The sequence below is a fragment of the Capra hircus genome, chromosome 6 (genome assembly GCF_001704415.2).
Source record: "Capra hircus breed San Clemente chromosome 6, ASM170441v1, whole genome shotgun sequence".
Classification (NCBI taxonomy): domain Eukaryota; kingdom Metazoa; phylum Chordata; class Mammalia; order Artiodactyla; family Bovidae; genus Capra; species Capra hircus.
Genome location: NC_030813.1, coordinates 72,761,215 through 72,788,322, shown reverse-complemented (window position 1 = coordinate 72,788,322; position 27,108 = coordinate 72,761,215). Strand labels below are relative to the sequence as shown.

Here is a 27,108-nt window from a genome sequence, read left to right as displayed (position 1 = left end):
TGTTTTAAAACTTTATTTCAACATAACTATACTTACAGAAATATGCATATTGGTTAACAGAATGCAATTTAACTTATCCTATACAATTTGAACCAAAAAACTTGGTACATGGTTTGCTTTAAAAAGAAAGAAGGATTTGCAGTCTGGTTTATTTTTCATCTATTACAAATGTATATAAAAGATCTTCCATCAAATGCTGCTGAAGTAAACAGCATGAACCTTGAGAAATTAAACTTTGGTTTGTTTCTGAAAAATAACATGTATTGCACTGTAAAAATTAATAAAAGTTGGTGCAACAAAACATTGTTGTCATGTCTCAATGCCAGTTCATAAAGTTCAAAAACTAATGGATGCTGATGAAAATGGGGAGAGCCTATGTATACACGTGAAAATATAAATGCCATCCAATCTAGTCTGAATTAAAACTAGCAGTCCAGTTCACCTGCTGAGGTCAACAAGGAAACTCTGCACAGTAGCTATTTTTCTGATATGTGCAAAAAAGAAAATGAACTTTCTTCCCAAGCTTTTCAGTCTAGAACTGAAACTATAGGAAAAGTATTCTGTCCATTGTCAATATTCATGGGATGATATGCGATGACTCAAGCTTAAATCTGAATTAGCACTTACATGCAAAATAGTCCCCAAAGTTAAAGACCACTTGACTTCAGAATTGACTTTCAAAGTGACTTCAGAAGTCACTTTGAAAGTCACAATAAAGTCAGAATGGCCCTTCTTGGAAGACTAGAGTAAAACACCCAGCCATAGTTATAAGAAATCTTTCAAAAAATGCAGCCCTTTGTGAATGACACCTCAATTTAAAAAAAAAAAAAAGAGGGGGACAGCCCCACAGAAGCAGCTCTGAAGAGAAAAAATATATAAATTAATATATCTTAAAAACCAATGTGAATATAGGTTCAGAAGATAGTTAAAAGAGATATTTTTATAAGGCTACCTAGGATTAGGCTTATAACATATTCTAGTCTTTCAACTTTTGCTCTAGGACTAAATATCAACTTACAAATAACATGTTCACCTTTCATTCCTTTATTAAAAGAGAAAAATTCTAGCTTCAGTCCTATCCAGTGGAGGGGAAACTGAGAAAACAAAAAGACTCAAAACAGTTCCACGTAAATATCACATTTTTTTAAATGGAAGAACTCCCAACTAGACCAGAAGTTCTTATTACTAATATACTTTTCATTGAAACAATTTTTTATAAGTACAAATACATGGCATTAAGTTTCAGAACCTAATATAGGCCTGACAATCAAGTCCTTGTTTTCTGGAAGAAAGGCCTCAAGTCCACTCAATTTCCAGTAACAATGTTTTCACAGATCACTTTAATAAAGGGTTTTAATTTCCTTCATATGTTCGCTTTTGGCATTCTAGCCTTAAAATCTAGATAAGAAAATTAACCAAATTCCCCAGAAGTCAAAACTTTTTTTTGAAGTATCAAAGAATCCACAAAACCTCTTTACCAAACTGATTCCCAGTTGGCAATTTGTACTTAATATGAATTTTTTCACATATACTGTTAAAAGATAACATACAAAATGTACCCATGAACATTAAAAATAGTTGTTAGAAAGGTTTAACTAGCCTTATAATTTAAAACATAAATATTTGCAGCTTGATCTTCCGTTGACAGTGATTGTCGGAGCTTAGAATTCAACATCATTTACAAATCCCCATCATGCACACAAAACACACACCAGTAACACACAACTTACTCATGTCTTGAGAGAGTCTTCTGCTTCTTTGTATCTTTGGCCTCCCAGTCAATTCCAAGTTCAAATGTCTTTTAACAAACTTCCATCTATGATTTTTTATCAAGTTTCCCACCAATACTTCAATACCTTTCCTAATCTTTCACGTTGCACTGTCGAACTCTGAAACCTTTCTCAGACATCATCAGACAAAAGAAAATAAATGAAATATAAAGTGGTAATTTCAGAAAAGAATATGGGAGGGTTGAAATTACTCAAGGCTCCCTATCGGGATCATACTTTACCGGACTACAATGAGTAACTGCTATCAGTAAGAAAAATCCTTTGCTGGATTCTTTCATGCTCTTCGGTGACTGGCCAAAGAATCTACCAACAAAGTTTGGGAGTATATACTCTTCCATACAAAGTACCCTCATAGGAACACCAGAATAGCTACAACTCATTTGAGGCCTCACATATAGAAAAAGGAAGTCACAGCAACAGCCAGGACACCCACTAGTTGGTGGAAATCCCTGAGAAAGCGTGATTTTTTAAATCTGGACTGAACTTCAGTTTCACCAGCCTTTTCTACTGTATTCACAGGAAGTGGCAGCTGGTCTACCAGCACTCATACTACCTTTCTCATCCTAGGTTTTCTGTATAACAGCTATGGCTTTGGAATCTCACAAACTCATATTGTGTGTAACTAGAAGGAGTACTTAGCCCTCCTAGTTCCAGATTTGCAGTTTCCAAATAAAAATTACAGCCCTTTATTCAGCGGAGTAGACATAAGCAACAATCATCTACGAATGAAGTTTTCCTCTAAGATAACAATTTAACACTGCACTTTTAGGAAGTAGATGTACTAAGACACGTCAAAAGTTTACTTATGGTTGATACTTGAGATAAATATCCATTCAATATGGACCTAGTGGTTTATTTATTGTAAAGCTCAAACTGAGAGCTATGATTTCACTACATCCATTTAAAATAAATAACATTTGAAATGCAGACTCTGGCATATATATGAATTGAACCTACATATTTCATTTGCTCAGAAATTTGCACACAATAATATTCTGCAAGACAATTGCAGCAAAGAGGGGAAAAAAAAAACCTGCCCTTTTGCAAACAAGATTAAAAGCATCCCTCCAAAGAGGAAAACATAAAATGCAAATATATGTATAAAGTATTACTGTTCAACAAAAATGCTAGTTCTAGGGAAAAAAAAATGTAACTGCATAGATTTTAAAAGTGCAACCTTAAGCCATTAAAGCACCAAAACAAAAAAAACACACCAAAATCAGTGTTTTTTATGACAATTAACATAGACACAAGTAAGAAATACCTATTGATCAAAACTCAGGAAGTAAATACCTGAACTGATCTACTGTTGGCAGAATTTCTCTTCAAATTCAATGTATTTTCTCATCTTTAACACAATTTTAAAGTGCTAACTTTAAATAAAGCAGGCAAATTCTTCAAGTAATTTGCTATTTAAGCCAATTTTTATAGGGCTAAACAAGGAATGAAGAATAAACTAAAGTGAACAGGAAGATAGACATGAGGAAAAAACCGACAAGTTATTGCTGAACAAAGTGATAGAATGCTCTAATACCACCTTGGCATCCTTGGTTCAGTTAAAGGCAAAAGATAAAAATATTTTTAAAAAGCTAACAGGTTTAGATGACTGCTGGTTTAGTATGCTAACTCCCTTGGATTTACTAAAATGTGTACATCAATAGGTACACGGAGTCCTAAGAAAAAGGGTGCCACTTAAAAATCAAGATTGGACAGTAATTAATTTTAAAAACAAAAGGCTGTCTACTACTCCAAATGAATATAAAATGTCAGAGACCTTATACACTAAGAACTGAAGCCTTGACCAGAGTTTCATTACTCCTGCCCTTGAGCTGCCTTTTCAAGGAAGTATACATTGACCAAATGGCGATTGAGGTGCTTGCTGTAATCTTTTTCCTTTCGAAAAGAACGATCACAGAAGATACAAACGAAATCTCCTTCGGCCACTTTGACAGCCAAGGCATCCTTTCCATCTTTCCCACTGGTCTCCTGTGGAACTGGCCGAGCCCCGTTCAATCCAGAATCATCACTATCCTCTGACGTGTTGTCACTTAGGTCACTTCCATCATGACTGTGGATGCCTTCGTCTTCATCCATTTCCTGAGGCTCATTTACTGCCACGGTGACAGGAGGTGATGCCACAGCAGTTGTGGACACGGCTTCATGTTTTTCTAGCGGTAGAGAAGGCAGTGGTGGTGAAACTGGTTCTTCAACTGCCGAGTCTCTGCTGGGGAAATTCTCTGCTTGCTTCTCATCAGTGTCCGTCTCCATTGCACACAGCATAGCTTCAGCCTGAGGTTTATCCTCTGAAGTTTCACCCTCTGGCATATTCAAGTTTTGTTCAGAGGATGAAGTGTTGGCAGATTCCTTGATAACAGCAGCAACACCAGCCAGACTCTTATCTGCCTCTTCTGCTCCCACTTTTCCAAGAGGGGCTTCTTTATTTCCTTCGCCTGCAGGGAACACATTTTGGTTTTCCGATTCTTCCCCTTTTAACTTTTCCTTTGGCAGGGGTGGTGATGGTGCGAAGAGATCCTGTGCACTCGCACTTTCTTCTAGAAGCTGCTTGTCTTTAACAGGCACTAAGCCAACCTCAATAAGCACTTGCTCCTTCCGTGCCATTTCACTCAGCATGCTGGACTTTTCCTTTCTGTTATCTTTTCGAGGAGACCTTCTGGGGATGGGCTCTGTGGGAGGAGGCGGCTCTGTCTGAACAGGCTCCTTCTGAACAACCTCGATCTCAGCATCCCCCACAGGGGGAAGGGGCGGAGGAGGCTCTATCTGAACAGACCCCACCTGAGCAGGCTCTGGGGGAGGAGGAGGAAGAGGAGGAGAAGGCTCCATCTGAACAGGGGTCATCTGAACAGGCTCCATGGGAGGAGATGGCTCCATGTGAACAGGCCCCTTCTGGACAGCCTCGACCTCACCACACCCCATGGGAGGGGGAGAGGGAGGAGAAGGAGACGGCAGCGGCTCCGTCTGCACACACCCCACCTGAGCAGACTCCATCTGAGTGGGCCTCCTCTGAGCAGGCTGGCTGCTTTTCTTACAGGATTTACTTCTCACAGTTTTCTTCTTTGTACTGTTTTTCACGCAAATGTTTTGCTTTTTATTCTCCTCTACTTTGCTGTCACCCTTTGGCACTTCCTGACTATTTCTCGATTTGCTTTCTGCCTTCTTTTTCTTTTTTGTCACAGGTTCCTCATCATTAACAGGCTCTTGTAAGGAATGGGCTTCAGCTTCCACCTTCCTTTTGCTTTTCTTGCTTTTGCAGCTTTTTTCTGAATTGTTTCCCGGGGACACATCCACTTCCTTACCTTCCATGGCAGATTTGCGCGTTCTGGTGGTCACTTGGCTTGAGGCATTACTACAAGGCTTCTTCTCTTTTGAAACATTCTCTTTCTTCTCCACTTTTACAGGCCTCTCGTTTTTCTTCCCTGTCACATCCCCCTTTACTTTTGTCTGCTCTGTTTCTGTTTTCTCACTGGTGATTTTGTTATCGGGCAAGTCAGCCTCTCGCTTCTTGGTTTTCTTTAGTTTCACCTTTGAGACATCCATGGTTTTATTAGGACAAGTAGGATGCTTAGATTTGAAATGATACTGCAGATTACACTTCTTGGAAGCTGCATAGTCACATACAGGGCAGTTGAACTGCCGCGGATTAACATGTAGCTCCACGTGTTTTTTGAAGTTACTTCTGTCTGCTGTTTTGTAGTCACAGTGTGGGCAGTTTAGAGGTTTAGGCCCATTGTGAACCTGTCTCGCGTGGCGGGTCACTTCATGTTGATTAGAGGCCACATAACTGCACTGGTCACACTTAAATGGCTTCTCACCTGAAGGTAGACAAGAGATGTTACAGAAGGCACACATTAAGAAATGAATTCAAGATTTATTCAAATACGTTCATCAAGAAGTGGAGAGATATATAGATATATATATATATATATATATATATATAAAATAAAACCACCAGAACTATTTCATGAAGACTTTATCATGCAACTTATATTTACCATATTTATTTGTATATCTTTGCTCTATCCTTTGACTGATTCTCATATCAAATGGAAAAATAATTATCTCAATTAATCATATTTCAAAAATTCATTAACTAATGCTTTTAATCACTAGTAAAGAACACAGATTCATCAAGAAGTATACAACAATTACTGGCAAACTAATCCTGGCTTTTTTGGAGGCTACCCCTTCGGGCTTGGGTTCTTAATGTTAATTCTAGGACAAGGGCACTCAAAGAGATAAGGTAATTTTAAAGTTTTTATCTTTAGTTAAACATATAATGGAATAGAACATAAAATTCCCATACATTCATTTAAGATGAACCATGGAATTTCAAGTATTTTACACTCTCTGCCACACTCCCAGACCTTCCATGTGAAAGTTTTAAAACAATGCCTTGGCCTCAGGGAGCAAAACATGTTTTCTTTCAATTTAACCCTTTGTCCTTTATGGCAAGAGCTGAGTCAAACTTTTCCAGTGCCAGAGTTGCTGTTCTACAGAAAAAGTTTAACAAGCTAAACATCTTTTCTTGATTTTCTCCCACCTTCTTCTAGACTGGGCAAAGGAACTAGGTAAATGAAAAGGGGCATACAAATAGATATGGCATATTAAATAAGAACAAGAAGTCATAACAACAGGCACATACAAGACCCGAAGCCTCCCACCCACCCCCAAATGAAAGGCATAAGATTTAACTCATTCTACCTGAATACATACCCATCTAGATCACAGTCTAGCAAATATTACCAAACGGTATCCAAACCCCACTGGTCCAATCGAATGCATAGCAGAAAAATGGAAATTGACATTTATGAAAATTCATCTCTCGAACATTCTCAAATTCACACCAAATCTTTTTTCATAAAGCAAAACTATTCAGACATTGATAAAACCACAAAGATGCTAAGCTTTACCTGATTAAAAAGATGTCTGACGACAGATCACAAAAACTTGTTCAGGTATGGCAGACTGAAAATGCAGTTTACGACTACGTTCCCTTTGTCAGTGACCACATATTAGTCTACCAACAGATTTCTAACAACACAATGCATTACTCTCTACTTGGTCCTATCTTGTCCTTTCCATTAAATGACTTAAATGGAGACAAACATCTACTTAACATATATAGACACAGAATGGGGAAAAGAAACGTGACGTAACTGTTAAGAACTTGTTCTACAATAAGAATACCTGGAGGGATCAAATATGGGGCTCTGCAACTTATCGTGGGGTCTTCAGCAAAGTACTGAAAACTCTCTAAGGCTCAATTTCCTCATTTGTAAAGTACTCTTAAGTGTTGTAAACTATAAATAATCCAATCCATTCCGAGCACTTAGTATAGGACAGATGGCCAAACAGTCAATATACATTACCCGTAATTCATGACTTTTGGAATAAACTGGTCTAAGTTATAGAATGACTAAACAAAAGGGAAGATTTCATGCGCTTATCTTGCCTTACTATATATATAAACTCTGCCTTTGAGTATACAAAGAGTAGCTGAATGGAGTATCACTTTAGGAAAATATTTGAGTTCATTAAAGAATTATAATGAAAATGTCTTTTTTTGGATTTCCATGGTGGCTCAGTGGTAAAGAATCTGCCTGCCAATGCAGGAGACACAGATTTGATCCCTGATTCAGGAAGATTCCACATGTTGAGAAGCAACTAAGCCTGTGTGCCACAACTGCTGGGCCTGTGCTCTAGGGCCTGAGAGGCTCAACTACTGAGCCTATCTGCCACAACTGTGGAAGCTTGTGCCCCCGAGAACCTGTGCTCCCCAACAAGAGACACCATGCCAGGGAGCACCCCAAGAGAAGCCCCGGCTCACCGCAACCTGAGCAAAGCCTGCACAGCAATGAAGACCCAGCATAGCCATAAATAAATAAATGTCATTTTATAAGCCCTAATGAATGAGGGTATTTACACAGCCCGCATCAAGTAAGGTGTAAGCCTCCACGTGTGAAACAGTCAGGGAATGGGAGTTCCTAGGATTCTGCTTAAAACTATGATGATATCATTTAACCACTTCCTTCACTCCACCCCCATTTTTGCTTTATTGTCATTAAATCTTTATTGTATTGAAAAATCAGTTCATCAAGTTCAGTTTATTAATACCTAGCTGAATGAACATTCTTTTGCCCTGTACCAACAGTTTTAACTTAATTCCCTTTTCCAATTCTAGGAATATTCACTCATTTTTAATTTTACTTTTATGAATGTGTCATATGTCTATTTTATTCTTCCTAAATAAATTACAGATGTAAGGCACATTCTTATCAAAAAGAGCCCAGGAAGAGTATAAAGGGAATTTCTAATTAAACAGTAATAGGGGCATACTACTCAGCAATAAACAAAAAGTTCAGATAATGCAGCATGGAATGAATCTCAAAAACATTTTACAGAAGTAAAAAAAAATTAACAGAAATCAGAGTTATCAGTTGAGGGGAAATAGGGGAGTACTGACTGGAAAGAATAAAGAGGGAACTTTTCTAAGGGTAGTAGAAACAGCTGGTGTCTTCACCTAGATGGCAGTCAAATAAAAGAAAACATATATAAAGTCACTGACCTGTAAACCTAAGATGTGTGCATTTTCATGTGTGTAAATTAGACTTAATAAAATACTGTTTAAAAATTTTCGAAATGAACTCCTACGCTAGGAGAATGGGGGAACTATCCAGGGTGATACATACAAAAATATAATGGCAAACATAAACTGAATGTATCAGGATCTCTAAACTATTTAAGTGAGGAGGCTTCAAAACCATTACTTGCAAACACAAATAAAACACAGAATAACAGCTGATTAGGTTAGTGTGTCTATATATTTCACCACACCATTACTCTGATCCCTTCTTACTTTGGCCTCAGAAGACCTACCTGAATGGAACTGCTCCAAGGAAATAACCAATGTGGTTTTGTTTTATTAACTAATTTGTCATTTTAGCTAAAATGTACCAACTCAACAGAGCCTAATCTCTTCCAGAAATTAATCTAAGCACACACTTCTCTTCCCTAAAAGATGAACAGGGAAGTGAATACCCAAGCTGACCTGTAAAAATCAGACTCCAGACCACAGAGAAAGCACCCAAGATGTTCACTCCATGCAACCCAGTTAGGAAGGCTACCTTCCCAATTTGACATTTAGCCTCAATGATTTGTAATACAGGATCCACTGGAAATAATTCAGCACACTTATACACAAAACAAACTAGCTATGTTTGTTTCCTGTTAGTGACTCACAAATTATTGGCATCCAATAAAAGATGGTGGCTTTGCTATTTCCATACTTTGTGTTTCCAATTTCGTTATCCTGTAGCTTCCTGAGCCATTTGCTGAGCCATAATACTCTGTAAACACTGCTGATGACTAAAAATGAGGGTGTGAAAATCTGAAGCCAAACCCTAGCTCTTCTAAATTGGAGGAATGACAAATTAACCTTAGATAAAACATTTATCTTCTCAAAACCAGTGTCCTAATCTATAAACTGGGATTTAAGTATTCTAGAGGTACTAAGATTTGAGATAACAAGTTTCAATTTTTTAGTACCCAGCATGCATACAATAAATAGTAACCGCTACTCATTGTTAACACTTTAAAAAAATTTGTTATATTACAATGGCAACTAGTAAAAATCAACTTTAAAATATAACAAAAGATAACAGTAATCAATACAAAATCATTCAGGCAATTATTATTGTTTGGTGTAAAACAGAGAAAAACATTTATACAGTGACAATAGTATTACAGATTCAATGAAAAACATACAAGTGTGTTGTCATTCTGATCCAGTGACACTAATATAAGGTTGACCAGATATTTCAACTGAGACACTTACAATTCAAGCATTTAGACTTAATTACCAGTGTACATGTTATACAAGGCACAGGGAACTAGGAAAAACTAAAGATACCACAAGAAAGCTAAAGACAAATCCAGAAGAGAGGACATTCCACAGAAAAAATGGTTGTATTTCTTCAAGGCTTTAATGGGGACAATAACAGAACTTATTATCACAAGTGGAGAAGGAAATGGCAACCCATTCCGGTACTCTTGCCTGGAGATTCCATGGATGGAGAAGCCTGGTGGGCTATACAGTCCATGGGGTTGCTAAGAGTCGGACACGACTGAATGACTTCCCTTTCTTTCTTTCTATAGTTCCTTTTGGAGAAGGAAATGGCAACCCACTCCTGTGTTCTTGCTGGAGAATTCCATGGACAGAGGGGCCTGGTGGGCTGCAGTCTATAGGGTTGCAAAGAGTCGGACCCGACTAAGCAACACACACACACACACACACACACACACACACACACACACACACACACACACACACACACACACACACACTATCACAAGACAGTTATGAAAATGGAAATGATCTAAGTCATGAAAAACTCTTATTTAAAGGCTACAGCACAAATATTAGTAGGATATGATGGCCTATCCTCAACAAAGCATCCATGTTACCCGCAGAAAGTGAAACCATGAAGCACCCAAAAGTAATACTAAAAACAGGTTTCTGGTTATGTGACTCAATTCAACAGTCAAGAAGATTGAGAAGGAGCATTCAAAGTATAAAACTTGACAAGCATGTAAGGTCAAGAAGGGCCAGTAAACATGCTGTGATCCCTCACAGCTGTTCAAATTAGAATTCATACTGTAATCGAGTCTTAATCACTGACTTAAAAAAGCAATACCCAACAGAAATAAAATAAAAACAGAGGCAACTTTAAGTTGTCTAGCAGTCACATTACAAAGGCTAAAAAAAAAAAACCCAAAAAACCAAGTAACAATAATTTTACTTACTGAACCCACTATATTCAGCATCATGCCAAAATGTAATCAATATTTTAAAAAGATTTTATATAATTTTCTTCATATTGTTTAAATTCAGGTCTGCATCTCAATTCAAACCAGCCACATTTCACAAACTCAGTAACCACATATGGATAGTGGCTATCCAATTAAACAGCACAAACTATTATCCTAAGGTAAGGGATTTGGGTCTATATACACTTTGGTACACAGCAAAATTTTAGCAGAATTCCCCCACGGGGCTATATACTCTAAATTTAGGAGAATACGCTGATCAGATGTGCGTGTTCACCAAGGGCCAGTGTGACTAAAACGAATTATCCATTCAAGACCACTATGCTAATATTGACCTAACTTTGCCATCTATCTACGTTTTTAATAATGGAGACCAATTCTGGTTGGTGCTCTTGATAATTTCAGTCACTGGAGGGGATATAAATCTTCAACTTGCTATGGTCCTATATTTTATCTATTGTAAGTTAATAATTGGAATCCTGGTTATCTACTATTCTTTAAAGTTTGGCTCTTTATAAATCAGCCCTCAGAAGCCCTATCAACTCCCAAGAGAACAAATCCAAATTTCAGAAACTCAGCAGCTAAGAAGGAATCCCTGGAACCTGGTAACCACACAGTATGAAACTTGGTGTTATGCCCTGTTGGAGGCTAAGGGAGGCAAGGGCAGCTGGGTGGGAGTATGAGAAAGCAGAGGCAGTTCAAAAAGGATTAACCAGCCTTGGTCTATGTTCAACTTTTATTACATCATGGAACTTGGAAGTTTTGATAACAACTAAGGACCCTCCGCCTGGACAAAGTACACACATACATCTACATTCGGTTTTAGACATTCCACCTATGGACTCCCTGGTTAGGAATCTCCATTTAATACAGCTCTACCCTAGTAGACCACTAATTTTTAATTCTAATTTCAGAATTATGCTATAAATAAACATTTAGGATCTAGTTCCAAGTCTAGAAGAACTTTCTTATAGTGGCACTTTCCTAAAAACGATAGATGGAAGATTGGGACTGACATATATATATGAATTACTATGATAAAATAGATAACTAATGAGAACCTACTGTTTATAGCACAGGGAACTCTATTCAATGATCTGTGGTGACCTAGATGGGAAAAAAGTCTAAAAAGGATAGATATGTATACTGTATAACTGATTCACTTTGCTGTACAGTGGAAACTAACACAACATTGTAAAGCACTACAATAAAAAACACTTTTAAGTTCCCATTTCTTACCAACCTGAATGAGTACGCATATGTCTGGTTAAATGAGTCTTCTGAGAACTTGAGTAAGGACAAAGTTCACATTTATACGGACGTTCACCTACAAAAATATAATGATTAGTGTTCAAATATGATAAAATAATGCAAATACCATTCTTATCAACCATATACACATCATGCAGTATTGAAGATTTTTTTCCCTGTTCCTGGCAAAATGATCAATTTTTATCATGTATTAGAAAGATCATTTAAAACACACATAACTACATTATTTCAGCTTTGCTAATAAAAAGTATCATTGGCTTTCTGAATTCTCATAGCCCTTTTAATTTTCACAGTAATGCTACATGTTATTACATTAAATATTAAGAACTGAAAAACTATCTTGGATCAGGTTATCAGCAACATTTTAAAAACAGAATTATCCTTAAAAAAATTCACTACATTGTAAATCAACTATATTTCAATGATATTCTTTTAAAAATCTACCCAAATTTTCTGATGCTATGACTTGAGTAATTTGGGGTAATTTTTTTGGTCTTTATAAATAATAAAACTACTATTTGAAATTGTTAGCTTCAAGCAATAACATTTTTGAGTGAGAAAGCTATTGTTTCAAGCTAAAATTTTCAAGTGGTAGCCAGAACATTTATAAAATAGTCAGGTCAGTGTTAAAGCAATTATAATCATTAACCGACAGGGATGAGAGTAACTGAAGATGACAGGCCAGTAATTTACTAAAGAATTAAAAGACTCAAAGGCAGGAAATACGTATTTTTAGGACACACACTGTCAACCACAAAACATATTTTTTTAAAAAAGCTTGATAGGGACTTCCCTGGCAGTCGAGTGGTTAGGACTCTGCACCACCAATGCAGAGGGCACGGTTTGGATCCCTGGATGGGGAACAAAGATGCTATATGCCACAGGGTGCAGCCAGAAAAATTAAAAAATAAATAAAAATAAAAGCAGCTGTCTCTCACACAATGGAACATTACATTAAAAAAAAAGGCTTGATAATTTGTTTTCACCTGTTCTTTGGCCACAAGATAGTAATTATGACTCTGGACAAGCTTCTTTTTCTGTAAAAGTATCTTTGAAAGTGAAGTCGCTCAGTCTTGTCTGACTCTTTGCGACCCTGTGGACTGTGGCCTACCAGGCTTCCTCCATTCATGGGATTCTCCAGGCAAGAATACTGGCGTGGGTTGCCATTTCCTTCTCCAGGGGATCTTCCCAACCCAGGGATGGAACCCGGGTCTCCCACATTGGAGGCCAACGCTTTAACCTCTGAGCCACAATTTAAATCAAGAAAATATACGCAGAGCATTTAATGCAGTGCCTAACACACAAAGCCCTCAATAAACGTCAGTTGTTATTTTGTAAGTTACAGTAATGCTGCTGATGCTGCTAAGTCACTTCAGTTGTATCAGACTTTGTGCGACCCCACAGACGGCAGCCTACCAGGCTCTGCCGACCCTGGGATTCTCCAGGCAAGAACACTGGAGTGGGTTGCCATTTCCTTCTCCAATGCATGAAAATGAAAAGTGAAAGCGAAGTCACTGAGTCCAACTCTCAGCAACCCCATGGACTGCAGCCCATCAGGCTCCTCCGTCCATGGGATTTTCCAGGCAAGAGTACTGGAGTGGGGTGCCATTGTCTTCTCCAAGTTACAGTAATAGATGTGTCTAAAAAAATGGGATAAGGAAAAGACAAGTACAAAAAAAACAGAAAGCATTGATGAGTGTTAAATGTATTTTTAATAACTATTCAGTTGTTATTAGTCAGTAGCTATAGATTTGTTGTGAATACATCATAGCAACAAAATGCATACTTTGACATGGAAGAATTTTAAGACAGCTTAAAAAATGTTTGATATATTTCTGTAAAGAAAACATATAAATGGCCAATAAAAACATGAAAAGATGCACAATATCATTAGTCACTAGAAAAATTCAGATCAAAACCACAGACATGAAGACAGCACACCCAAAGGATGGCTACAATCAAAATGACAGATGTTAAAATATATTTGTTAGGAGAATTATTTGTGGAGAATTCAGAACCTCAGTACAGTACGGGTGGGACTGTAAAACAGTGCAGCCACTTTGGAAAACAATTTGTCAGTTACTCAAATGATTAAACATAATTACCATATGGTCTAGCAATTTCTTTCCTAGGTGTATACTTAACCAAGAGAAATAAAAATACTACATCTACACAAAAACATAGATATTCATAACAGCATTACTCGTAACAGCCAAAACCTGGAAATAACCCAAATATTCATTAACTGATGAATGGATGAATAAAATATTACTTATCCATACAACAGAGTATTATTTGGCAATAAAAGGAAGACAAGTACTGTACGTATGACATGAATAAACCTTGAAAATACACTAAGTGAAAGAAGGTAGCCACCAAAGATCACACATGATTCCATTTATATGAAATACTCAGAATAGTTCAATCCACGGTGATTTGTATGGTTTATCAACTGTATATTAGTAAAGCTGTTACCAAAAAAAGTGAATGGAAGAAAAATTTAATACCCTTTCAGATTTACATGAAGGATCAACTAAGGATAATTCACTTTTAAAATTCTTCGTAACAAATAGATTGCTTCCAACTGTGTCACTCACCAAACCAGGCATAAATACTCTACAAATGCTAGGACTTTTTCAGTCATACATAAGGCAAAAATGTAATCTTTCAAAGTAGAATTTGTGTACTTCAATAAAAATTAGTTTTAAAAAAAGTAGAAATTGTGAACTAGCTAAATATCAAACCCACAAAATGAAAAATCTTTTAAGTGAAGATTCAAATAAAAATCCTCAGCCGCTTACCATGATAATTACCTATAAAAAGAGATTCAGAACTTTGAATCTTAGCTGCATGTGACCCTGGGAACATCTCTTCAGGCCTTTGGTAATTAAACACCCTGCTTCCTCAGCAAATTTTTCTGAAGATTAGCAGAGTAAAAGCACCTTACCCTTAGCACTCAGTAGACCCACTAAGTAAACCTGAAAAGGTTCCCTAAGTGAGAAATAAGTAACAAGTGATTCCTGTGGATCATTTCTATATTTCTGCTCATTAGCACTAGATAAATTAATTTTTCCATAAATATAATTTTCATGCATGCATTTAAAACCAGAGGTACCCTCAGAATTTACATAATCAAAACAGTATTGTATTTATACACCAATAAATTATTCTGAAATTTTTTTTTTAAACACCACAAATAAACATAATGGGGGGTGGTGGGGAAGGAAGCTTTTTAAAAGTACTAAGACATACTAAGTTTAACACTAAAAATGCAAAATGAGATATGCGTACCTATGGAAGTCATAATATTATTGTGGAAATATCAACCTTACCTTAAGGTGAGGGAAAGTTATTCAATAGATGATGAAGTATATAAAATACAGCCATTGAAATTAGTCACCTAATCATTTCATGATATGCAACAATGTTAAATCACTATGTTGTAGTTGTCTCTAAAATACTGTATGCTAATTATAACAAAAAAAAATTTCAAAATATTAAAAAAATTAGGCACCTAGACTATAATTAAATGACAAAAAAAACCACTGTAACAAAAAAGGTTTGAACTCTTCTGGTGGTCCAGTGGTTAAGAAGCCACCTGTCAACGCAGGGGACACAAGTCTGATCCCTGGTCTGGAAGATCCCACTATCACCAGGCAATTAAGCCCCCATACCACAACTGAAGCCCATGAGCCAAGAGCCCGTGCTCTGTCAACAGAGAAGCCATTACAGTGAGAAATCTGCAACTACAGAGTAGCCCCTAAAGCTCCAGCACAGCAAGGAGAACCCAGAGCAGCCAGAAACAAATAAATAACTTTTTTTGTTTCAAAAAATTCACATAAAAAGTTGGAAATTTATACTAAAAGTAAAATTTTTCCAGATCTCTGCATCTTTCTTTTTAAATGTTAAGAACATTTAAAATGTTCTTAAATCAACTAACTTAGTATCGTTGAAAACATTTTTAGATTTGGGGGAAATTTTTTAAATTGTTCAGTGACTCAACAATTTTGAAAGTATTAAAATATAACTGACACTAATAAAATCAAAATTTAGTACGACAAAGACACTGGTAATATTCTTTATGATGACATATGGTGGTTAGGTAAGTGCTAAATCACTTCAATTGAGTCTGACTCTAGCCTGCCAGGCTCCTCTGTCCATAGGATTCTCCAGGTAAGAATGTTGGAGTGGGTTACCATGCCCCCCTCCAGGGTATCTTATTGACTCAGGGATCGAACCTGGGTCTCTTATGTCTCCTGTGCCGGCAGGTGGGCTCTTTACCACTGGCACCACCTGGGAAGCCTGGTTATGAGTATAGATTTGTAAATATTCACCATGGTCAATAACACCGTTTTAAAAAAATTCATAAATGTGTACATGTAAAACTCATGCATTTTGCCATATGTCAGTTACTACCTGAAAGTTCTACACATTAAGGCCAATCCTAAATTAGGCCCCAACGTTTCACAAAACTATTAAAGGAACATGAAGTATTTATGACAAGTATATTTGGTATCTGGAACTTGTTTTATGATACTGTTGGTGAGGTGGCTGCTACTGCTGTTAAGTCGCTTCAGTCGTGTCCAACTCTGTGCAACCCCATAGACGGTAGCCCATCAGGCTTCCCCGTCCCTGGGATTCTCCAGGCAAGAACACTGGAGTGGGTTGCCATTTCCTTCTCCAATGCATGAAAGTGAAAAGTGAAAGTGAAGGCGCTCAGTCGTGTGTGTCCGACTCTAGCGACCCCATGGACTGCAGCCCACCAGGCTCCTCCGTCCATGGGATTTTCCAGGCAAAAGTATTGGAGTGGGGTGCCATTGCCTTCTCCGTTAGTTTAGTCTAATAGTTTGTTTAATTAAAACAGTTAAGTGATTAATGGTGTAGGATTCCCAAGAAACTCTCCTTTCCTATGCCATGTAATTTTGAAATGTTTGTACTTTTTTTTTCACTTTTGAAACAAAATGGTTTTAAAGCCTGGAGACAATTAATTACAAATTAAAACAAATTCCAAGGAGACTGCGAAGTAGTCTAGACCAGATTTTAAATTACACAGAAGCCATCTGTTGGAGCTTAAAAATCTTGCTGCAAATGTATTTCTCGTAATGGAATTTCATCTGCAAGCTTTCTTGTTTATGCCTACCACTGCAACATCAATTCCTCTCCTCACTAAGACTCACTTTTAGCACGGGGTTCAGTCCTACAGAGTGACAACTACTGCAAATGGGATCTGATGCAAACAGCATTCCCCAGCCCTTTTCTCTGCTGATGGGAGGAGCAGAGTACTAGGTTACCTTCTCTATGTTGTTCAGACCAGTAATTAGTCCTCAAAGGTACCAAGTCACATCAAGAAAATGTAATGCAATTATCAATAGTTACAAACATTGCTTTTAAAAAATAAGACCCTTTAATTACACAGATTTGAGTCAATTTAAAAGTGATTAAGGGGTATTGGGGAGAAATGGCCAGCAATCACTGAGAAGGGATTCCTTTTGGGGTGAAGATGTACTAAAATTAACTGTGGTGTTGGCTGCACAATTCTGTGAACATACTAAAGCCAATGCATTTTAACAGTAAATGGATGAATTGTGTCGAAGTGGAGTATATCTTAATAAAGCTGTTATTTGAGGTACGAGTTGATACAGGAGGTATGACTGCCAAATGTGATAAAATAATTTGTAACTGTTACATAGAGGTGATGGGTACCTGTGCGTGCAGTGAGGCATTCTCTTTACTTCTGAGATGTTTGAAATTTTTCACATTTTCCGTTTTGGGGTGTACAGTACACTTAATGAGAAAGGTACTCTTACCTGTATGAGTTCGAACATGCTGAACGTAATTGTTTTTTCTGTCTGAAAAATAGTTGCATTTCCCACATGTGTAAACTTTCCTTGGAAAATGGTTTCTCAGGTGTTTCCTCCAGTGATATTCACTCACTGTGGTGTACGTGCATATGATACACTTGTAGACTCGCTCATTGTCCCCGGCTCGGGTGTGATGTTTCAGGTGAGCAGTATAGTGATCATAGCGATTGGTATTGTAGCCACAGCGGTCACAGCGGATGGGGCCCTTGGAGAAATCGCCCTCTTCCCCAGTAGAAGAGCCGGATTCCCTGGCTTTTGCTTGCTTCTCTGCACTTTCTTCCACAAAAAATTTCTTGGCGCTATGAACTCGGATGTGATGCACAAACTGCTCTTCAGATTCTGCTTCATACTGGCATGGTTTACAGCGGAAGGGTTTGGTCTTCAAGTTCTTGCACTTGTCCTCTGCTACCGGTGTTTCCTGAGGAAGGTCTTTATTTGAGCTGTACGTTTCTGAGGCAGCTGCTACCTCCAACACAGGCCGTGGCTGCACAACGTTGAGTTCCAAACTTTCCAGTTCCATGTTCTCCAGCCCATTGGGTTCGCCTTTCACCTCAGGAGACTCCTCAAGTCCTTCTCCATCACTATCTGAGAAGTTGCTATCCCCAACAGGCATCAATTCTGCCATCTGTCTTTCTTCACCAACCAGGTAATCACAGCAGCTGCCATTTACCTCCCCAGTTAAGGCCACGTTTGCCAACATGATGAGCTGAGGTGCAGCCAGTTCAGCTCGAGAGAGATCAGGCAAGTCATACATGTCATTTGGCAAGGCCATGCCCATGGTGCCACTGCCGGTGAACAGCCCTCCTCCTCCGGAAGACTGCCCCATTACCTGGGTGGCCATATCTGTGCTCTGCATTCAAAACAAAACAAAAAAAACATAAAAGCACCATTTTAAGCACAACTTTTACTGGTCTAAAACAAAACATCACTGTAATTCTTTGTAACTTAAAAAAATACATTTCCCCATATAATCTTTAAACCCAATCAGCTTCATTAACTATTGAAAATGTCTTTAAAATAGCTTTGTAATCTCAAATTCTCTTTACTGCAGTCATCAAAGAAACTTCTATGACCCCTATAGGAAATTCTATCAAGTGTTTGACACATGGCATGTCTTCCCTCAAGCACTTTTACTTTCTGGTGGAAAAATTAATTTACCTTCATTTTTAGAGCTACTTAAAAGTATATTTTAAATTCTATACATGAATAGTAAACTGCTATCCTCCTAACTCCCCCTTCAACAGTTTACTGGTCTAAATCAGAAGGGGGAAAAAAATCCAAAAGCCAACTGTGCATAGATTAAAGTATGGTCTGCAAAGTAGAAGCCTGTAATAATTGCTCCAAGAATTAAATCTCATATGAACTCAACTATCTTCAAAAGAATAAACTACCATTGGCCCTTGAACAACAAGGGGCTAGGAGCACTAACTCCCTGGTGTAATCTAAAATCGGAGTGAAACTTCTGACTTCACAAAAACTTAACTACCAATGGCCTAATGTTGACCAGAAGCCTACTGATGACAGTTGATTAACACATACTTGGTATGTTATATATAGTATATACTGTATTATTACAATATAGTAAGCTAGAGAAAAGAAGATGTTAATAAAATCATAAGGAGGGCCAGGCCAGGTGGGGCTCGGCAAGAACAGGAGACCCAACCCTGACACCCATGACTGTGATCTTCCAGGTGATACTTGAGACTCTCTGCACCTTTTTTTATGGAGCATCTCCCAAGGCCAGGCCTTGGGATGCAGCCCCGCAATGATCAGCTCACTCTCTGTCTTTGTAGGCTAACAGTCTAGTGGCTATACATCATCCTGGTAAGCCCAAACTCACCAAAATTGTGACAAAGGAGCTGGCAAGAACAGGGAGCTAGTCTTGAGGTTCTGGGAGTACTGAATCCTGCTTATCTATGAAATGCAGTTAACACCTCAGCAGGACCTATTTCCCCAAATACAAGATGACCCTTCTGTTATTTACATATGTAAAAAATTGAGACTTGAGAAAAAAAAGCCCTAAGGTACCACTGATGGCTAGTTAATAAACCCTACAGTGACTGTCAACCAGTCCATCCTAAAGGAGATCAGTCCTGGGTGTTCATTGGAAGGACTAATGTTGAAGCTGAAACTCCAATACTTTGGCCACCTCATGCGAAGAGTTGACTCATTGGAAAAGACCCTGATGCTGGGAGGGATTGGGGGCAGGAGAAGGGGACGATAGAGGATGAGATGGCTGGATGGCATCACTGACTCGATGGACATGAGTTTGGGTGAACTCCGGGAGTTTGTGATGGACAGGGAGGCCTGGTGTGCTGCGATTCATGGGGTCACAAAGAGTTAGACACGACTGAGCAACTGAACTGAACTGAACAGTGACTGTCAATCCATTTCAGATACTTGTGGCAGCAAACACCTCTCCAATGGGAAAAATGAAAACAAGCACTTTACCTACTGCAATTATTTTCAATCTCTCCCCAAATAACAGTACTTCACAGGCCTTGAAAAATTTTGGTATCACAGCAAATGACACTTCAATTCTAACTGCTTTTATTGAAGAGGGAGAAAAACATATAAATCAGGAAGATGTAATATCTCAGACAGAAAGTCATCAATTTTCTCTAAAAAATCTCCTTGAAATAAATATTACAGAAATCAAAAAGATACACTCTTGGGATATTATTGAATGTTATCACTTGCAGAATGTCAACAAAAGATGTCTTGTGAGATGACAGAAACAGTAAAAATTTTCCAGCATCAAAAAAAGGGAAATTGTAAGAAAAAATATATTTACAGTAATGTATTTATGATTTACAGTAATGTATTTATAAACTTATGATACCATAAGATACCCATATTGTCTTATACAATTAAAAATGTTGTTAAACATTACTAATGCTAGACATCAAAAATAAAAAGACAGTATGAAATTTATATTTATGGGTATAACATTTATACACTGATAACAAAGAAGCAACAATATGACTGCTTTATGATAATTTAATGTGATCAATATGATTGCATCCTCATAGTCTAGCACATGTGCGAATGAAAGAAGCTTTATAAAAATGTTATGGCATAAAGTACTACAATCATATTCGTTCCACAGTATTGGAAATGTCACATTTAAAAAAAAAACTACTTACCTGTGACAACAGGCTGATACACAGTTTTGCCAGTTAGGAGAAAGGCATACTATGTGGTGGTGTAATTTTTTGAAAGCACAGTTAAAAAAGTAGCAGGAAAACAGATAGTTAATTTTATATTAAATATCAATCACTTTATATTAATATAAGGGTAGGCTATCCACTTCAATACGAGTCTTGCACACTATGTCCTACAGAATGAACACTTAGGTGATTAAGATGATGACACAGTAACATCTCAGGACTCTTGCCATAAAGTTACTAGATTTTTCACAAGACATACACTACTGATAAGTTTATTAACTGTACCACATGATGATTATTTACTGTTCATTAAGTGGAAGTGGAGCATCACAAAGGTTTTCAACCTATTAGTCTTCATTCACATTGAGCAGTCTGAGAGGAAGGAAGTGTTGGTTTCCGCTAAGGAGTGAAAGAGGTGGAGGAGCAAGTGGAGAAGGCAGGAGAGTCAGATTCATGCAGCTTGATGGAAATGAACCCCAATTTTGTTTGACTTTTTCCTTTTTCCTTTCTCCCAAAATGTTCCTATATGGTATCAATCCTTACACGGTTTGCTTTAGTTTCACTGTCTGTATCATAGAATGCTCCATGTTGTAAAAAAGCACTCATCTCCATCAAATTATCTTAATTCTTCTGATTTGAATTTCTCCAAGACCCCTGTCTTAAAACTCTTCATCCTACTTTTTTTTTTTTGCTGTGAGATCCAGAATCTCATTCTTAATTTCCTTGATTGGCTCTGCTGTAAATCCTGTTAAGTCATGCACAACATCTGGACAGTTTTCTCCAACAGGAATTTACTATCTGGTGCTTGATGGTCTTCACAGCTTTTCCTATAAAAACAGCATCTTCAATGGTGTAATCCTTTCAGATTTTCATGATGTTCTATCAGGGTTCTTCTCCCATAGGACTGACAACCTTTCCCATCTTTTTCAGAGTATCATGTCTATTGAGCTTAAAGACTCCCTGATCTAGAGGCAGAATGAGAGACAGTTCTTTCTCAGGGAAAGTAGGCCACTTCAGCATAATTAATGTTGAATTTGTGCGGTTCTGGGTGGCCAGGAGCACTGTTCAAAGCAACACTACTTTAAAGAGCACTCCAGTATTCTTGCCTGGGAAATCTCATGTAGCTGGCGGGCTACAATCCCAAGGGTCACAGAAGAGTAGGACACGACTTAGTGACAACAACAGCCCCTGCTCTCTACAACTAGAGAAAAGCCCGCACAGCAACAAAGACCCAGCACAGCCAAAAATAAATAAGTAAACACAATTTTTAAGTGAAATTTCAATTTGACATAAAAAGGTATTTCCCAAAACATGCAAGGTTTTCAGGCCTGCTGGTTTAGCTGCAGTAATGATTTCACGAATATCCTTTTTTCTTTAATTTAAAAAAATTAGTATGGATTCATTTATTTTGAGATGGTGGACAACCTCAAGTGCAGAAATCAATCTACACCAGTACACATCAAGCAATTCAACTTTTTCTTGTAACACAACTTTGCTTCTGGGGAGGACTTCTAGTACCACAAGTCGTACTATGTATGGGTCCATGACATTATTCAAGGTTTCTGGTATTGCACTAAACAGGATGAAAAATATGCTAAAACTGCAAGTAGTGACTTTTTACTGAAAACACAATTTACTGGACAGAGGGCTGATTAGCCTCACCTAGCATTTTCAGCAGACACTTGCAACACTCGAGCTCAACAAAATTAAAAAGAGGTGGCCACAAAATTATGACATTAGTACTGTATGTACTAGGGTTACTTTTACACAATTATGATTTAATAATGAATCTCAATTTACATTTCTATGAATGGCACTAGTGCGGTGGCTTAGGCGGTTGAGTGCAAAAGTCTTGATAAATTTCAAAATTCTATTAGATTTGTCAGTAGTAAATAACAGCAGATTAGTATTTACATATATTTTACATATTCATAACATCTTTCCCCTAATTTTTTGATATTACTAGGCTGCATGGTTGATTTGTTAATCTTTTCAAAATACTGCAAAGCTCAAAAACTTTACAATTTATTCCTTGAAAAAAAATCCATGTATAAGTGGACCCCCACAATTCAAACATCAAGGATCAACTATATTGTGAAAAAGTACTACTTACTTTTTTTGATTATTTGATCTGTAAAAAAGTAAAAAACAAACAAAAAGTAATCACTTTTTCTCCTGTGAGAAGATATGTTTGGTGTATTTAAGACTTCACAAATCAAAGTAAAGAAACTTTCAAATCCCCATATAAAATATAAGTCAACTCATTTTCACAATCAGCAACTTTCTTGCACTGTGGTTGACTTGGCCCACTTGCAAAGCGGAGCCATTACAAGATCACCTTGAAACCTTGAGGTTTTCATATACGATCTTCACATTTTAGTTTCCAATCTGAAAGGTGTTATTCACGAATCAGGTGTTCTCTTACAAATCAGAAAAAGCAAAACAGGTGGCAAAGACTGAAAAAAAAGAATGCTAAACCCAAAATACAAACAGTAAATCCGTTTCACCCAAGTGCGTAAACACAAACTCGTTGAGTCATAGGTACCAACGAAAGTCGGAATCAAATGCCATCACACAAAGCAAAGGCTGTCCGAAGCCTTAACGAAACAGTCCAGGCGATTCGTAATTCTTAATTCTCCCCAAACCCTAACTACCATCCCCACAGGCATTTCCCACGTTGCTCAGGAAGGCCGTCCGCGCACAGCCCGAAAGCCCAAAGTGCCGCTCGGATCCTACGTGCTGCCTTCACCAGCGCCGGCCTCGGCCGCGGCATTCCTGACTGACATAGGCATTCGGCCATTTTCTCAAAATACGTACCAAACACAAAGCAGCTCTTCGCAAACTCCGGCGCCCTCGCTTCCCCTCGCCTCGGCCCGCTCACTGCACCACCGACACACCAAGTCGTCCTGAAGCGTTTCCTGGGCTCCCCACCACTGAAGACGGAGAGACGGGCAAATTCGGGGCGCCGTTGGGCCAGACCGAGTCTTCCCAGTCCAGGGTGCCCCCTCCCGGCCCGCGCGCCCCAGTCCGGGAAGAGTGAGCAAAGTTGCCGCGTCGTCGTCGTCCCCGCTCCTCGCCCGCCCAGGGCTCGCCCTCCGCAGGGGGCCGGGAGCCTCCGCGCGCCCTCCCGAGGCGCCCGGCCCCGAGCGCCAGAGGGGGCCCCCTGCGCCCCGGAAGTCTGAGGCTCACTCCCCCACGGCGCCCCGCGGGACGCGCGCCCCGGCCCCGCCGACTCCGGCGGCCAGACGACCCCGCACGCAGGGCCTGGGCGGCCTGGCGGCCCGAGCGCAGAAATCGCTGTCCAGCCCCATTGGCGGAACCGCCCGGGTCCCGGGCTGACTCAACCAGCCCGGCCGCACTCAACGGCGCCTTCCGGCGAAAGGGAGAGGCCGGGGAGGGAGGAAGACGCGAGGGCCGCCGGCAGGCGAGGGGCTGCGGCGGGACCCGGAGCAGGAGGAGCACGAGAGGAAGTTAGTTTCAGGACTAGGGCCCCAAGCAGCTCCGCTCCTGGCCTCAGGACAAGACATCCCCGGCGCCTGCGCCCGCGCGGCGGCCCGGCCTCGACTGGGGAGGGGGTCCAGGCGCCGCGCCGCCCCTCACCGACGCCCCCGGCCCAGCCCCCCGGCGGCGACGATGTAACCCGATCCCGCCCGGCCGCCCGCCCCCGCCCGACGCGGCGGTCGCCGCCGCCCGAGCCACAGTATCTGCAAATCAGCCCTGGACAGCGCCTCGCTCCGCGTCCTTCCGCGCCCTCCCCTTCTAGCGGCCACCGCCGCCCGGCCGGCCCGCCGCCCCCACCCGACCGTGCCTCAGACCGCGCCGCGCTTACCGGCCTTCCTGGGCGAGGAGGGGCGACGACCCGCGTCGCCGCTCCTTCACGGACTACTTTTTCTTTGTTGCAGGAGTTTCGGGGGAGGGGAGGGTAAGGGTGGAAAAGTTGGACGCTGGGCCCGTCGAGGCCCGCGAAGACCCAGTGGGGCTGCACAGAGTGTTCAAGCCACTGGCTCTCGCCCTGCGGTCCGGGCCGCCGCCGCCACCCACAGCGGGCTCTGGGGCCCCAGGCCTCGGCGGCGCTTACTCTGCTCCTGCGCCCTGAGCTCGCGGGAGCCGCACATTCCAACACAGGAGGCTGCGCCGCGCACCCGACCCGCGCCGCCGCCGCCACTCCCGGGACACGCCCCCTCACCGCCCGCGCGCGCCCGCCGGACACGCCCCCGCCGCTGCCCTCGCGCGTAGCCGCCTGGCGCGCCCCGCCCCTGGGGGAAGTAAGTTGTGAGCTCCGGCTGCGCTGAGGGCGCGTCCAGGGTTAACCGCGCCTGGTTCTCCCAGTCTCTCACTTTGGCTCTTAGGTAAAAAAAGACCCGAGCCCATCTTCATTTGTTGATTTCCTTCATAAACTAACAACAGAAAGTTATCTCCCAGCCCTGGAGCGCTGTTAAAAAAAAGTCTACAGGCTTTGACCCTTCACTTTAGAAGCATTGTTACCCGCCCTTTCAAGTCTAAAACGCTCAAAATTACCTTTCAGAATTTCTTGAGGACTCCATCCATAGCCACCCTTAACCAATTAAGCTTCGTATTAAACTTCTTGAGGGGGGTGGGAATTACATATATATATAAACAGAAAAAAAAAACCACAAAAACCTCGATCTGTTAGTGAGTTCTAAGAAGAAAATGTTTCTGAAAGATCATGGACTTAAACTGTGAGAATGGGGACAGTGGGGACAAATCCCTAGACATGGAGAGTAAGCAGGTCATTGCTGAACCTTCAAAGTACTATTTCGGTATAGCATTACAGAGGGTAGAGAAGGTGGTGAGGATGTGGAGGCTGCTTAGTGAGCAAGTTTTGGAGAGTAACCTGCTTCCACTTTTTTAAACTAGGGTAGCCATGCATGATACCTGACACATAGCAATATGCTAGAGAGAGAATAGTTTCTGCACCCGCTTCTTCTTTGTTTTCACCAGAAACACCTTATTAGTTTGCCTTGAAACCTAGTGGCCCTCTTTAAGCCCCTTAGTATGGAATTCAAGGCCCTGGTCAACGAGATCTAGATAAGTTGGACTATCACTAGTATTACAGTAAAGAGAGCAGCAAGTGCTACGGAGCTTCAGAGTTGTTCAGTCGCTAAGTCCTATATGATTCTTTGCAGCCCCATGGACTGTAGCACACCAGGCTTCTCTGTCCTCCACTATCTCCCAGAGTTTGCTCAAATTCTTGTTCACTGAGTAAGTAATGCCATCTAAGCATCTTATCCTCTGCCAACCCTTCTCTTTTGCCTTCAATCTTTCCCACCATCAGGGTTTTTTTCCAGTGAGTTGGCTTTTCACATCACGTGGCCAAAGTATTGGAGCTTTAACTTCAGCAACAGTCCATTCTGAATATTCAGGGTTGATCTCCTTTAGGCTTAACTGGTTTGGTCCCCTTGCAGTCTAAGGAACTCTCAAGAGTCTTCTCTAGTACCACAATTCAAAAGCATCAGTTCTTCAGTGCTCAGCCTTCTTTATGGTTCAACTCTCACTTCCATACATGACTACTGGAAAAATCATAGTCTGGACTATATGGACCTTTGTTGGCAAAGTGATGTCTCTGCTTTTTAATATGCTGTCTGTGTGTGTGCTTAGTCACTCAGTCGTGTCCAGTTCTTTGCAAACCCATGAACTGTATAGCCCACCAGGCTCCTCTGTCCATCAGATTCTCCAGGCAAGAATACTGGAGTTGGGTTGTCATTCCCTTCTCTAGAGAATCTTCCCGACCCAGGGATCGAACCTGGGTCTTCTGAATTGCAAGCAGATTCTTTACTGTATGAGCTACAGGGAAGTTCATGTCTAGGTTTGTCATAGCTTTCCTTCTAAGAAGCAAGCATCTTGATTTCATGGCTGCAAAATCACCATCCATAGTGATTTTGGAGCCCAAGAAAACAAAGTCGGTGACTACTTCCACTTTTTCCCCGTCTATTTACCATGAAATGTGGGACCAGATGCCATGATCTTAGTTTTTTGAATGTTGAGTTTCGAGTCAGCTTTTTCACTCTCCTCTTTCACCCTCACGAAGAGATTTTTCAGTTCCTCTCCACTTTCTGCCATCAGAGTGGCATCGTCTGCATATCTGAAGTTATTGGTATTTCTCCCTACAATCTTGATTCCCCCTTGTGAGTCATTCAGGCCAGCATTTCA

General features: G+C 40.1%; 1 protein-coding gene and 1 pseudogene across 3 annotated transcripts; one reads left to right on the top strand and one right to left on the bottom strand.

Annotated features, from left to right (window-relative positions):
* Window positions 1-25,110, bottom strand: LOC102180114 (RE1-silencing transcription factor-like). 3 transcript variants are annotated; one of them, XM_018049492.1, is made up of 5 exons: window positions 24,767-24,877; window positions 23,755-23,870; window positions 17,714-18,617; window positions 11,878-11,961; window positions 1-5,620 (listed from the first exon to the last, which is right to left on the bottom strand). In XM_018049492.1, the coding sequence occupies exons 3-5, from the start codon at window positions 18,606-18,608 to the stop codon at window positions 3,603-3,605; spliced, it is 2,997 nt and encodes a 998-aa protein (XP_017904981.1). In that variant the 5' UTR covers window positions 18,609-18,617; window positions 23,755-23,870; window positions 24,767-24,877; the 3' UTR covers window positions 1-3,602. The 3 variants fall into 3 exon arrangements, with proteins under 3 accessions (XP_017904981.1, XP_017904982.1, XP_013820103.2); XM_018049493.1 differs by lacking the exon at window positions 23,755-23,870 and having other exon boundaries at window positions 24,767-25,110; XM_013964649.2 differs by lacking the exon at window positions 24,767-24,877 and having other exon boundaries at window positions 23,755-24,542.
* On the top strand, window positions 19,689-20,499 carry LOC102179841 (annotated as a pseudogene).

Bases quoted from the DNA above. Each gene is read 5' to 3' on its own strand.
- LOC102180114 (XM_018049493.1), bottom strand. From the start codon at position 18,608: ATGGCCACCCAGGTAATGGGGCAGTCTTCCGGAGGAGGAGGGCTGTTC. The intron at 11,962-17,713 runs GTAAGAGTACCT...ATATTTTTGTAG, and splicing joins GCATGTTCGAACTCATACAG to GTGAACGTCCGTATAAATGT. The intron at 5,621-11,877 runs GTTGGTAAGAAA...GTCTACCTTCAG, and splicing joins ACATATGCGTACTCATTCAG to GTGAGAAGCCATTTAAGTGT.